Source organism: Meleagris gallopavo, chromosome 1 (assembly GCF_000146605.3).
Source record: "Meleagris gallopavo isolate NT-WF06-2002-E0010 breed Aviagen turkey brand Nicholas breeding stock chromosome 1, Turkey_5.1, whole genome shotgun sequence".
Taxonomy (NCBI): domain Eukaryota; kingdom Metazoa; phylum Chordata; class Aves; order Galliformes; family Phasianidae; genus Meleagris; species Meleagris gallopavo.
This window is the reverse complement of record NC_015011.2, coordinates 10,924,119-10,938,128: the sequence shown is the minus strand read 5'-3', so window position 1 is coordinate 10,938,128 and position 14,010 is coordinate 10,924,119. Positions and strand designations below refer to the sequence as shown.

Sequence of the window (14,010 nt, the reverse complement as noted above, 5' to 3'; positions counted from 1 at the left end):
AAAAAAAAAAAAAAAAAGACTGAAAACATGGATTACTTTTTACACTTTCAATCAATGGAAACAACATATTTACATCATCTTCAGATTACTGAAAGCTGGTTGTCCAGTGCTTTTTCTTTGGATTTGCAAACCAAAACAGTTTGCAGCCTCTACCTACACTTTTTAAAAATTGTAGCAAATTTTAAGTTAGTGGATTTTATAAACTACCACTCTGTAGCCACTTTTGGAAGGATCTACTTTTATGCAGTTGCTGACAGAGCAACTATACTTTGGTATTGCTGTCAATCATATTTTCTGAACTCCAGGCTGAAGGAAAGCAGATATGTGATGCTTTCAGAAAAAAACAAAGATCAAGAAAATGTAACAAGATGGTCAAATGAGATTCTGCAAAGCCAACGTTTTTCATCGTTCCACTACCACATGTTCTTAGAGCAACCACAAACACAGTGTAATTTTTAAATGACAGTACACAAATATTGTTTTGTTCTGAAGATTTCCACTTAAAAATCTTGGTAAGCCCAAGAAGATTTTCTGCCACAAATCCCCTTCCTTTTCAGTACAGTCTTTCTTTTTCATGGTATAACACTAACAGTTATTTCTGATCCTGTGTTACTTACAACTGAACTCTCAGCACAACTGTCAGCAATCCAAACAAAAGGCCAGCAAGTAATCCCAAATCAAGTCCCAGAATGATGGATGCTATACATGTAAAAACCCAGATCATCTGGAGAGGAAATAATAAAGTCTCTTAATTATGACATAGTATTCCTGGTCGCTTTAAAGATTCACTACACTTCACTGGCTATCAGTAAGAGTAGCAGAAGAATTTAACCTTGAAAATCATCATAGCATGCTGGCAATTAGCTCACTTGCTTAGAAAAGTCTTCATCTACGTTCAAGATACTTATTTTCATCACTATCTTATTAGACATGGTTAGCTTTTAGGAAATTACTTTTAACATATAGACATTTTTCAAGTATCTAGTTAACTCAGTGAAATTAAAGGGGATACCATTAACCACTGCATTTTCTTCTTTCTGATGGCAGCTGTTTTTATTAACCTCACTTTTAAAAATCAGAGGTTAGATGTATAGAGAGGGAAGGGGGCTCCTCAGTGAAGTCTAGGAATCAGAACTGTTCCAAAGAGAGTTATTTCATGCTAGCAGGTTGATAGCACTCTCTAAAGTCTCCAGTGAATATTCAGGCAGAACAGTTGAAGTGCACTCCTTAGTTACTCCCTGCATCACTGCCCAGGCAGAACGTGCAGTGGACCTAATCCCACCCAAAGCTGAGTGCACACACTTCTTACTCAAGACAGTGGAATCTTTTCCTTACCAAGAGGACTATTAAATAACTGACCAAATAAATTCAGATTTCCCTAAAGCAGATACTGCCCAAAGACCCCCTACTGTAAAATCTGATTGTAGTAGGGACTGAATACGCAAAATACTTTTCATGCAAAATTCTCCTTTAGGATCCACATTGAGGGGCTGTTCCACAGAAATCCCAGTGGAAGATGTCAGCATGTACCCTGAGATAAGGTTTGTAAGAAGACTCTGTTCATATATCCCTTAGTACACCAAATGAATCCACTTTCTAGCATGGATTCTAGGTTGGATTTTCTGTTACAGCAAAAAAAACATATTTTGTAAGGACTGAGGTTATCCAGGCAAATGGGATACTAATATGGTAACAAATTAAACCTATATGCATGAATGAATAAAATGTCATCTTTTCTGGCCCATTTAAACTGTATAGAGGATCAAAGCAGAATGCTAAAGGTGGCCACAAACCATTCTGATTTTCAAGTCATCTCATCACAAGATTGCTGTAAACTATGGTAATCGCTATGAAGGACTCATCAGTGCACAGGCTTTCTTACTGTAGGGTATAGAAAATAAAAAGGATAAAGATAAAAATGTGTAAAACTCTAAAATGGGGAATTTTCACCTGATCTTACGGCACATATGTTTCGAGGATACGTACAATACTGGTTTGTATTAGCAAATCTAAAGTTTCCTGATGCTAACGTTACAAAATTCTGTTGATGTAGTAGTTAGGAAAATCTTAGATGACACTAAAAGGCAAAAGAAAAAGACATAGGAACATTAGGGGGAAAAGAAAAATTAGCTGACTTACAGCATCTACTTTATTCTGTTTCCATAGACGGGGAACATCAAACACTTGCATGAACATCCCTTTCAAGTTAGCTATGACTACAGCTGCCAGCACAGACTGTGAAGAAAAATGGTGAAAATATGTTATTCAGAAGCAAAGATGCTTCTTAAGATATTTTAATCCTCTTTCAGTTTTCTGTTTACAAAGCGTTCATCATTCTGCACAGCAAACCTGAACCTCCTCTGTAATCAATCACCACAACATCTACCAGGGCTGTTATCCTGTCCACTGAAGCTAAGCTTTTGGATCTGATCAGTGCTGGTGGCTATGCTGCAGAGAACAAATACAGTACCTTTTGTAAGGGCTCCAGCAATTTCCCCAGGGCAACAATGGCAATCAAAACAATTCCAGCTGAGATTATACCAGCAACCTGTGGAGGACAGAGTGTTTATAGATGAGCACATTAAGATCATATTTTATGTTTCCAGGATTACAAAGTACTTGTTCCTAGGGTACACAAGTGGTTGGACATTACATTTCTTTAGGAACAAGGAGACCTGCCAAAATGCTACTGTGTTTAGGCATACATGGGCAATCATTACACAGTTCAGCTAACACAGAGGGAATTCAATTAAGCAGGTAGTGCAAACAGCTGCACACAAGGTAGTAGGTCTTGAGGGGGTTGAGTTGCACGGAGAGATTAAAGGAGCAGAGTCTGCATGTCAGCTGGAAGTGGGGCTGCTGGATATCCTGCATTTCTCCACTGCTAAATAAGTGTGAGGGCACTGTCAAACAGAGGAGGAGCACGCAGAATATAAGAAAGATGGCATGAGGGCAGGTACAGCAGGGCTGCTCAGGCAAACATACAGGAGCTTAAGTATTTCACAGGCATCTGGGAGAGGACTTCCTCCCTCATGCTGAATTCCAGATGGGACAAACTCAGTGCCTTAACTGGTAATGAAATTCTGGAGCATTACACTTGAAGGATTTTGGACCCCTAATGCAAATCTTCCTATGTAAAACTTGATTGCCCTCTTCTGGCAGAGCTACCGAAAATGATGCATGACCAGAGCACGATCTGCTAGCTGAGATACCTGTGGCATTTTACCTGCCAGCAACGCAACCATTTTAGGATTATTTTCATCCCCATACAATATTAAACTCACCTGGGCACAGTATTAGTAAGAAGAGGTCATTACCTGAGTTTTTCCACCAGTACTTTCTTGGACTGCAGTCCGTGAAAGAGCAGTAGTTGCAACAAAACAAGAAAAGGCACCAGAAAAAATGTTGCTGATCCCAAAGGCAATAAACTCCTGAAATGTAATTAGATGATACTGTAAATAAAGATTCCTGAAGCTGCTTTTGCAATGGAGAATGACAATAGTTTTTGCAATAGTTTATAAAGTGGTTAGCACTGAAATATTGAGAAGAGTCTAGATTACTGTCTGCTGTTAAATACTGACACAAATTTCTCTTCTGCTACTGTAGCCACATGTGTTTAGAAACCAACACAAGAGTATACGTCAGTATACTCTCCTTCATATGGGCATAGCTTAGAATAAAGGCTTTTACAGCTTACTTCCAACAATGCTATCAAAATTAACATTGTTAACAACTACTTTAGCATAATCACATCAACAAAAAGGACTAGTATAAATTTAACTCTGAAGTATCATATTCTAAACAAGTGATTTTAATCAGTGCAACAGTCTGAGTTTAGACAAGCCTTTAATTAACACAAAGCATTGTATTATTAGTGGAACTAATCAGGAGCTTAAAAAAAAAATCCAGAACACAGTTTCACTGAAAACTTCTAGTTGAGCCAAAGTTTTTCCTTCTGAACATCCCAAAGAACTCATGCTGAGTCCCAGGCAGCATTCTCATAAGTTTGCTCCAGGGTCACAGATGCTGGCACCTACCAATGCTGGTTGTTCTGCTCAAGTGACAAGGACCCTGGGAGCTTTATGTCCTGGGATCCGGGCCATTCCTCTGCTGGGAAATGAGGCACTTGAGAGTGCCTGCAATCCCATATAATTGACAGAAATGCTGTTTCCACCAAGCTAAGAGAATGACAGGAGCCTTCCACTCACAACAAATGTTTAAAAATATCATTTAAGATTTTATTTCAACTCTCTCCCTATTTTTCTCCAAAATGAAGCTTTCCGTAAGCTCTAATTACAAGAGTGGGATTATAAAGTCACGTTCTTTGATAGAACAGACTGAGATGATGCATACCTACTCCTGTGTAACGGCTGTGTTCTCCATGAAAATGCTAGAAATACAGTTCCCACCACTTGCAGATCTTAACAATCTTTGAATCCATTGAGACAAAATAAACACTGGCACATAGTAGTATTGGACTGTACTTCAGTATGATTTTACTACCTGCTTTTATGATGATATTTTAACTTCAGGTAAGCTATTTGTCCATCATTCACAGCTAAGCTTAGTCTTTTGTATCTGGAAAATTCATAGCTTTTGGGTTTTTTTTCCAGCTACTGAAGAATTTCTCCCATCAGACTATAACTTCTCTTGGAAAAATACTTCTTTGACTCTTAATTTACTGTGAAACAGAACTTGCATTGCCCACATTCACAAACCAGTTTGGTTATACGTACCTGGTTTCCATTAATGGCATAGTCATACTTGGTTGCATATACTTTCCCCACAGAAACCGCAATAGCATAAGCAACAATAGCAATAGAAAAGGAGGCTGCTATCATCTGGGAAAACATGCTGACATCTGGAGCTTCAGGAGGTAAAAATCTAGCATTTAGAAAACACGTTAGTATTATCAACTCTGATCTAATTACGTTCTTAGTAAAGTCTGAGGTAGAGGCATGCAGGTTGCTTATAATATGAAGTGTAGTGTTTCAAGTTAATAAAAAGGTGGAAACAGCCCACTGACATACAGAACACGCTTATCTAGTTCATCATAGCCAAAATCCTGATTCTTTTTCTCAGCAACAAAGCTCCCATTGTTCTCAGCATGAGAACATGATAGCAAAGTGAAAAAGTACATTTCTGAAGAATGGAATAAAGGAAATATTGAATAATATGATGAATTACATAAATATGTTAATGACACTTCATATTGTTGTTAACATACTTCAACGGAAGACCTCAAAAACATTTGATCCCCTACTGCGTTTCCACAAATTTTAATTAATCAAGGCCCGAATACCAAATGGAATGTGAAGGTTACTACTGTGAAATGCTCTGAATCTTTCAAGTGAAAGTCTCTACCAGTGTAATCCTCAGTATACTTGCTCCTATGACTATGTAAGGGACAATATTGATTGGGATAACAGCGTGAATATGAACTACAGTGGAGTAACTCAGGTTTATAGCAATTTAATCAACAGAGAAATAGAATTTCATTATTTAAAATCCTTTAAATTACTTGTTCTGTTTTCTATACATCTATATTCACTTCAAAACAACTGATTCTTAGATGAACCTCATGAATCAGGTGAACATTTCTAAGCCTATTTTACAGAGGAAGAAAAAGTAGGCAGCATAATTAGGTGACATAAATGACAGAGCCAGAATTAAAACTCAGGACTTCTCCAAGAAGCTGCTCCAGGAATCTGAGTTCCAAATTCAGATTACAGCTCTCAGTATTTCTTTTATATCTTCTATCTTATCACTGTCATTTTTAGCCAATTAAAATAATATCTATGTCCCAGAAAACAAAGGCACTCACCCTCTTGGAATGCTCTTAACAATGCCTGCATTATATTTTTTTTCCAAGTCGGCAGCATATGAAATGCCAGTGGCTACTATAGTCTGTAATCAAATGAAACAAGTTTTAATACTTAAAAAAGGTCTTGTTCTTCTGTAACCAGTCCCACCTATTTCAGCTATTGTCTAGTTTTTTTTTTTTTAAGTGCTCCTTTGCTTACCACAATAACTTCTATTGGTATTGGTATAGGAATCTTGTGTTTGAATCGGTCATTTATCTCTTTAACTACCATGCAGACAAAAATGGTGAGGAGTCCAGCAATAAGATCTGCAATGTTGGTGGTGCCAATGTTTTCAAACGTTTCAATGAGAGTCTGAAAAATAAAAATTACAACATGTGCACATGAAATATGTGAAAACACACAAACACTCACAAGGCAACCCAGGCAGATGGGGTTTTGGAGGAGGCCAAGACTTGCCTGCTCCTTTGCTCAAGCCTGGAGGAACTTGAGGATGACTTTGTCTGATGAACTATCATACTGCTACACAGCTGGTGGCTGGATGTTGTGGTGTTTTTAACAGAAAAGATGTAATCGAAATAATTGTCCACACTGGGCTTCTGCTTCCTGCTTTTTAGAAAACTAAGACTTAATAGCAAAAGCTAAATCCTACCTGTGTTTTACCTCTACCTTAGAGGAAAGACAGGAAGATCTGTAACTTCTTCCCTTTCCAAAAAGCAAAAGATCTTCTCTATTCAAATGAGAGCAAAACTCTAATTGCTGAAATGCTCAGTACATACAGTGTGCATTACAAATTCCCAGTTTTCATTACTGACATCCAGGCAATGAGTATGACAGCATGGATCCTGCCAGGCTAAGGCAAGTCCTGCATTTGAGAAAAGTGGTTGCAAAGCCTCACCTTGTGGTGTGTTAACCCTGTTCCCAACAGAAGTCAGCCCCAGGCCAGAGCACTCGCAGCTGCAGAACAACAGGCAGCTCCCTCATCTATCCTTCCTATGTCCTTGCTTGGACCTATTGTTTATAGCAAACAACAGTCTGCGAAGCTGACATTTATGGCTGTACAGTGTTTATACAAACATGAAAAAAGTATTACTCCTAAGTGTACAGAGAAAACAGGAAGGGCTGATCAGAGAAAAGACACTGATTGGAGGTTCTCCCATCTATCTCCTCTCTGCTCCTAGGAGGTAATTCTCACTCGGCACTTGCTTCCAAAAAAGTTTGACTATTCTATGCACAGTGAAGAACAATCTGGTGGAAAAAAGGTTCAAAATAGACTTCTTGCCTCCTAGCAAAGGGAGGACTGCAGCTGCAATACCACTTCCATCACAATAAAAACTCCTTGGTTTGAAATAAAACACTGCAGTGCATAACTAGCTATGTTTTCTAAGCTAAAGGAGAACCCTTCCTGAAGCAGTGAATCAGATGTCTCTTTTTTTTTTTTGAGTGGCTGAAACCACTTCTTGCCTGTTGTAGTGCTTACCACAAGTCCCATTCTTACTTACCATGTCTGCCTCTGCCATATTTTACAGGGAAACAAGGGGCTCCTAGCTGGAGGTTATGAATCCTGCCAATGTCAGATGCTCAGCGCTGCAATTTGTTACACACCACTGCTGAGGCAGGTTTGAGACTTGCTGAAGCTGACATAACAAGTCTCTGATTAAGCAGACCAGAAATCACGATTTATTTGCTCTGCACACATCTGCAAACACCTCCACCTGGCTCACCTACTAGAATGCAGAAGCCCCGAGTTTCAGCACTGCACACAGGCTTGCAGGAACTGGAAGAACCATGTAATTCTTTTTCAAAAATACTTTCTACTAGATGTACTACCATTCAACAACCATTTAAAAAAAAACAAAAAACAGCAACAAACAGAGAGAAAAACTTGCTGGATCGATTGTCCATCATTGTGCGTATAGTATTGTATCCTATCTAATTTTCTATTGCTTGAGGGGGAAGAGTTTTCAATGGTTAAAAGGCCCATAAAATAATATATTTTTTTTTTTCCTCAAATACTCCACCAGATTTTTTTTTCCTAAATATTTTCCTTGTTATTTGTAATCACATTCAGACTATTTTTACTAATATATATATAACACATTTTTTCTTGCCTGGTTTGTCTGAACAGAAATATAAAATCTGCCAGTAACTTCTCTGTTCTACAGCAGTCTCTTTTAGAAATCTGTTATTCTAATGTAAAGAGCTATGGAAGATCTAAAATACTGTGCACCTGAACAGCTTAACGGTGAAGTCAGTGAAAGAACTCTCAATAATTTCCCTGGGGAAGGAGACGACTCTGTAATACGAGAACCTCCAGGAGTTCAGTATTCCTGTAACACGGCCAGAACATTTCTCCATTTGATCATTTCCTCTAAGATTAACAAATGGAGTTGTGACAGCAACTTTTAGCCTCACCTTAGCTAACCAGCAGGTACCTGGCCACGGGGTGCGAATCCACATCCTTCTGTAGTCACAGACATGGCTACAACATGAAATGGAAAATGTCTTTGACCAGGATGGTTTAAGAGGCTTGGGACTTGAGCTTCGGGAGCTTCCCATTAAGACAAGAGCCATGGGCTGGGAGGGAAACAGCCTCCAGAAATGACAGCCCAGAGAAGAAAAACTGTTTTGCTGCATAATTATTTTTAAATTTTATGTGAAAAAGAATGCTCTGCCTGAAATGGACTATGACACTACAATTAGCCTTTTATGGTCTGGGAAAGCAAGGAAACAGCTGTTGAGAGCCACACAGCTATAAATGAACACTTGCAGATCTTCCTGAGAGTGAGAACTAAATGGATGCCCCACAGTTACATAGATACAAGAAGCATTCCTGTATGAAATAGAAGCAGAAGATAAATAATTATGCAAAAATTCTGGCACAAACCCAAAACAGATTAGAAGGGTATACTTACATATATTATGGAAAGGACACCATTATAGTTTTTAGTTGAAACATTTAAGACTATTTTCAATTGTGATACGAGCACTTGAAAAGCAGCTGCAGTTGTGAATCCCCCAACTAGTGGATCTGCGAGGTACCTCACAATGAAACCAATCTGAAGAACTCCAAATGCCACCTGGAAAAACCACGAAGAGTAACACAGCTTGCTAAGCAATAAGATGTACACTATTATTTGGCAGTTTCTTAAGTTTTACTCTTTTATTTTTGTTGAGGTAGTCTTAAGAGCATCTTCCCTCACTGAAGATCAATGTAGCTTAACATCATGCCATCCAGGGAAAGGAAGGAGACCTGAAGAACTGTGTGAAAGGATGCTCCATTTAGTTTCATGCAGGTCTGTTGGTCTGCAATCACAATGCTATTCTTCTGCTGTTTGTGCTCCCCATCATGCTGCCACCAACTTTGCCCAGGGTTAAGAAGAATAAACTCCCAAAAGCTCTTCAGAGTTTGAAAAGTCTTTCCTTCATTTACGTGTTTTACTACAGGAAAAAGACTCGCTGCCATGGCATGTATTTCTGTGGTGTATGTTTTCCCATTAAAATTAAAGCAGTATCAATTTGTGACCTCAAGACAACTATTTTACCTGTAAAATTCCAACCAGAAATGTGAGGGTGCTGGCAATCAGCACTCTCTGGGCATCTCTGGAGTCAGTGTCTATCAGTATCTCAGTACCATTAGTCCCTGTAGCATTACTGCCAACTATGAGAAAATTGTCATCAGGGGCCATGCTCATTACAACTGATCCCACCATCAAACTGACTACAGGGAATGGACCTGTAATGACAAACAGAACACTGAAGCTTAATACGCATCAAAAGGAAGCATTTATCAGACTAGACAAGAAAATTCTAAATCAGAAATATAATTTAATATTTTAACTGGGGTACATTACTCCATAGGAGGAAAAGGAAGAAGAAAGGGCCAGAATCCACAGCACTGCAAACACGACAGAGATACAATTCCATCCTGAACAAAACTGTTATACACAGAGGTTCAGTTTCATGTTTTGCTTATGCCAATTTAGGGGTATAGCAAGGCAAAACAGGGTGGCATATTCTGACCATCTCCTTTGTATCTGCATCAGCAGTTCTGTGTCCCAGCACCACTCACAAGAGAAACTTATCCAGCTGAAAACAATGTTTTGATTCACTCTTTTTTCAGACACAGTTAGGTTCAGCTGAATGAATGCACTGGTGCAGATTGCCACATGGCTGCATGGTCAGGAATCCAGCACAACAGTGGTGGCAGGAACACGCACTCAGGGAAAAGATTGCCCTTTTTGGCAGTAGTTTGGTATTATATCGGCTAAAGATGACTGAAACTATACTTTGGGCAAGATACAGAGATAGTAAATGATCATAACGTCAGCAAAACACAATCTAAAAGCAATCAGATTTGCTGTAGCTTTTACTAAAATTATACAGAAAAGGAGAACATCATAAAATGTCTTAAAGAAGGATAAGTTAATTTTACAGGTAAATAAAAGTACACTTGACAAGTAAGCATACTCGAGAAAGTATAAAAAAAAGAGTGGAAAACATAGAAAGTAGAGATGACAACATAAGTAGAGGTAAGAGCTCAGAGCTGAAGAACAGAGGTGATCTGGTGGGTGGAAGACAGAAAGTAGAGACAACATGCAGATGTATTTGATTCCACAGAGAAGAAAGTTAATGAGAAACCACAATATCGTGCCAAAGCTTTGTGAGAGAAAAACAATCCCGTACTGGTGGATGTGAATGAGGTAAGGCTCTATTTGTTAGAGGGGAAAAAAAGACAATTCAGTGATCAAGCTGTAACATGTATTTCAAAAATGAGAACTGACAGAGAAAAAATATTTTAGAGAAAGTATTCAGAAGGAATCAATGAGGTTTACCCATAGCCTTGATGTGAGGACCTAGAGCGAGGCTGGAGTAGAAACACAGGTTCTGGGTCTCCGCGACAGGCAAGAAGATGACATTGTCCACAGTGATCAAAAAGGATGTAACAAGGAAGGCGTGTGGAGAAGACTAAGAGATCTGTTTTAGCCATCTTGAGCTTTAGCTGATAGACTAAATGTCTCTTCTTACTGCCCAATGAGGCAGACTTTATCCTGTAATTTCTGGCATAGAGTGTAGCCAAAGACAAGATTTAAACTTCAGCATAAATGCAAGCAAAAGGCATGCGTTGGCACAACTGAAGTTAGCTGTCTGTACAGAGAAGAAATAAGTCTTAAGTCCCCCAAGTCCACCAATATTAATATTCAGCACAACCAATATGCTTTAGAAAGTATCTGTCTTATATGAAATACTAATATTCACAGTAAGAATCAACATCCTGTAGTAGTTAATTTACTGTAACTTGAACATATGCGGTTACCAACTGATATGTGTCTTGATGTTCCCAGGAAAAAGTATGTCAGGATAGGGAAAAAGGCAGAATAGAGGCCATATCCAACAGGAACTGCCACCAGTAAAGCATATGCCAAACCTGAAATGATACGTGAACAAAATATCACATTTAAAATCACTCAGCAAACTACTATCTTGTCTAGAATAGACTTTCAGGAGGATTTATTCCGTTTATCCAGGGACAAATTAGAATGTTTTTATCTGTAAATCAATTGCAGATACGCACGTAAGTACCAGTGACTGTAAATGACTGTATATCCCACACTAGTACTTGGATGAGTTACTACTGAAAGTTGTTTCTATATCTGCATAGGTGGCATAAAGCATTGGCTCAAACGTGAAGTTCAAGCAGTCTGCCTTTGAGAGAAAAGTGAGAAACTGAAATGTTCAATTTATAGGCAGAATTTTCAAGCATACACTCTGAATTATTGTACTGTACCAATAATGATTCAGGACATTCACGCATCTGAAAATCAGGCCTTTTTCTTTTTGTCAGGTATCAGTTTTCATGAACTTAATAACCAAAAATAAATCACCCAAATTTAAGAGTTTCGATCCTTTAATCTTCTTACTTTGTAAACTCAAGCAACTTGTCAACTTCAACACAGCAAGAGAAGGAAAGAAGGGAAGGGATGTTATCAGTATCAGGTCCTTGTTAGCTCCTATTGCAGACTGTAATATTCTGCATTGATAACACAAAACTATGGCAGAGCTCAGAAAGGCTGAAGACCTGGTTGTACTGCTAGGCTGGTAGGAGGTCTACAAGTGACATTTAAAACTGCTGGAATTTAGGGATTTTGGGCATTTTAGGATCCCATAAGCCTTTTTTTTTGGCAACCATTTTAGTCAGTTCTCCCAGTATCTGATGATTTGGTATTTCAGAATTATAACGTTTATATTTTTAAATCACAGAGTTTGTACTACTCCTCGTCTGCCTTTCTAGCATGCTCCAAAGCAAGAGGCAGTAGGGAATATTTACATCTAATTGGCAATGAAGCAAACTACTTTTTCTTCATTCCCATGGAGTCTCTCCAATCTTTGCCTCCTTGTGTAAGCACTCAATTTCCATTGAGGGAAAATGTGAGGTCAACACAGCTAACTTCACCTGCCCCTGTCCTGAAGAATTGTCAGCAACTCTGAGGTGAAAGAAATGAATGTGCTGGCTGACAGCAGGGTTACAGTTAGACCTGCTTATGAGAAGGGCACCACCATAAGCCTGACTTTACTACAATAGTTTCACAAATTACTGCTTATTTCTGCCACTTTTCTACTTGTCTATCTGCTGAATGCTTCTCTCATAAACCATGTACTGTAAATATCCATCAAGTTTATAACTTCTTAAATGTGAATACAGCACCACATACCTCAGTGAGGACTGTTTTCTTGCAGACACCTAAACAATCCTGTGAGTAGCATTTTAAAGGAAAGCACATGTCAAGATTGCACTATCTGGGGGGAATAATTAGGTTTTTATAGGAAGCTGCAGAAGAACTACAGGCTCATGACCTAACTGATCCATCACAACATAATTAAAATTATTTAAATATTTGAAAAAATGTTCTTTGAGTAAAAAGACAGGATAAAAGAAGTTAATTACATCTTGCTAGCGCATCAAAGGAAATTCAGATCTTCTAGTTAGGCAGAGAAAAAAGGGCTAAATTAAAAGCTTTAATTATTTATTGATAATACCTAATATCTAGTATTAAATAACAAGTCTCAGATTTGTAATTCCATCTGCATAACATCAGAGAGCCGTGCGTGAGGGCGTACCTTGCAGGGTGGCAACGAGGCCAGTGCTGACCCCTGAGATGATGTCATTGACCAACCACTCCTTCATCCGGTAGTTGGGAAGCCACTCCAGGATGGGCAGGAAGGACTTGGTGATCTGGAAGGCCTTTTTTCTTGAACAGCTGTGAGAAAACAAGTTATGCACAGATCGCATGGAGCTGCAGTCTGAAAAGAACCAAGGAAGAATGACAGAAAGATACCCTGACAGAAAGCATCCAAGAAAGTTCACAGAATTATAAGATTATTTGAGTTGGAAGGGATCCTTAAAGCTGATCTGGTCCAACTCCTGTGCAATGAACAGGGACACTTACAGCTCGATCAGGTGCTCAGAGCCCTGTCAGAACCCAGAGCCTGACACTGAATATCTCCAAGGACCGGGCATCTGCTACCTCTCTGGGCAACCTGTTCCAGTGCCTCACCAACACTCACTGTAAAAAACTTTTATATCCAACCTAAATCTCCCCTCTTTTAGTCTGAAACCATTTCCCCCTGTCTACCACCACAGACCTTGCTACAGATTTTAAAATCTGTATCTACTCCCCTTCTTTCCTATATCCCCCATTTAGATACTAAAAGGCCGCTCTCAGGTCACCTCGCAGCCTTCTCTTCTCCAGGCTGAGCAGCCCCAGCTCCCCGCCTGTCCTCACAGGGTGGTGTTCCATCCCTCGGATTATTTCTATGGCCCTCAAGTGCTGACAGAAAGCAACCAATAAATCTTTGACATAAAATGACCGAGAAAGTCCTGACAGAAAGTAGCTACGGACGCTGTGACAGAAAACAACCAAAAAAGTTTTTCTGAGAGAAAGCAACCAAGAAAGCCCTGAGAGAAACCGACAGAAAAAAAAACCAAGAGGGGTTATACATGCTTTAGGAGCCACAGGTGGTCTCTTCCAGGACGAGGCACCTGTCGGTGCCCCAAACTCTTTGGGGGAAGCGCCACGTATGGCTTCACTTTGGGGCGAAGACAAGCAGTCGGACACCGGCAGCACCGCGCCGCACCCGGCGGTCCCACCTCGACGCTCCCACGGCTCCCAGCCCCGCGAAGGAGCGC

At 39.4% G+C, this 14,010-nt stretch overlaps 1 protein-coding gene across 1 annotated transcript; it reads right to left on the bottom strand.

Moving 5' to 3' along the window:
- Nucleotides 1–55: 55 nt before the first annotated feature.
- On the bottom strand, nucleotides 56–13,113 carry LOC100548321 (pendrin). Its single transcript, XM_019621494.2, has 11 exons — nucleotides 12,942–13,113; nucleotides 11,140–11,250; nucleotides 9,368–9,558; nucleotides 8,738–8,902; nucleotides 6,024–6,176; nucleotides 5,825–5,907; nucleotides 4,737–4,884; nucleotides 3,318–3,431; nucleotides 2,471–2,548; nucleotides 2,140–2,235; nucleotides 56–724 (listed from the first exon to the last, which is right to left on the bottom strand). Exons 1-11 carry the CDS (start codon nucleotides 13,111–13,113, stop codon nucleotides 614–616), a joined length of 1,422 nt encoding a protein of 473 aa, XP_019477039.1. The 3' UTR covers nucleotides 56–613.
- Nucleotides 13,114–14,010: the final 897 nt, after the last annotated feature.

Coding starts and splice junctions, on each gene's coding strand:
- LOC100548321 (XM_019621494.2), bottom strand. CDS start 13,113: ATGCGATCTGTGCATAACTTGTTTTCTCACAGCTGTTCAAGAAAAAAG. Junction 5,908..6,023: donor TACCAATAGAAGTTATTGTG/GTAAGCAAAGGA, acceptor ATTTGATTACAG/ACTATAGTAGCCACTGGCAT. Junction 2,236..2,470: donor TGCTGGAGCCCTTACAAAAG/GTACTGTATTTG, acceptor TTTTCTTCACAG/TCTGTGCTGGCAGCTGTAGT.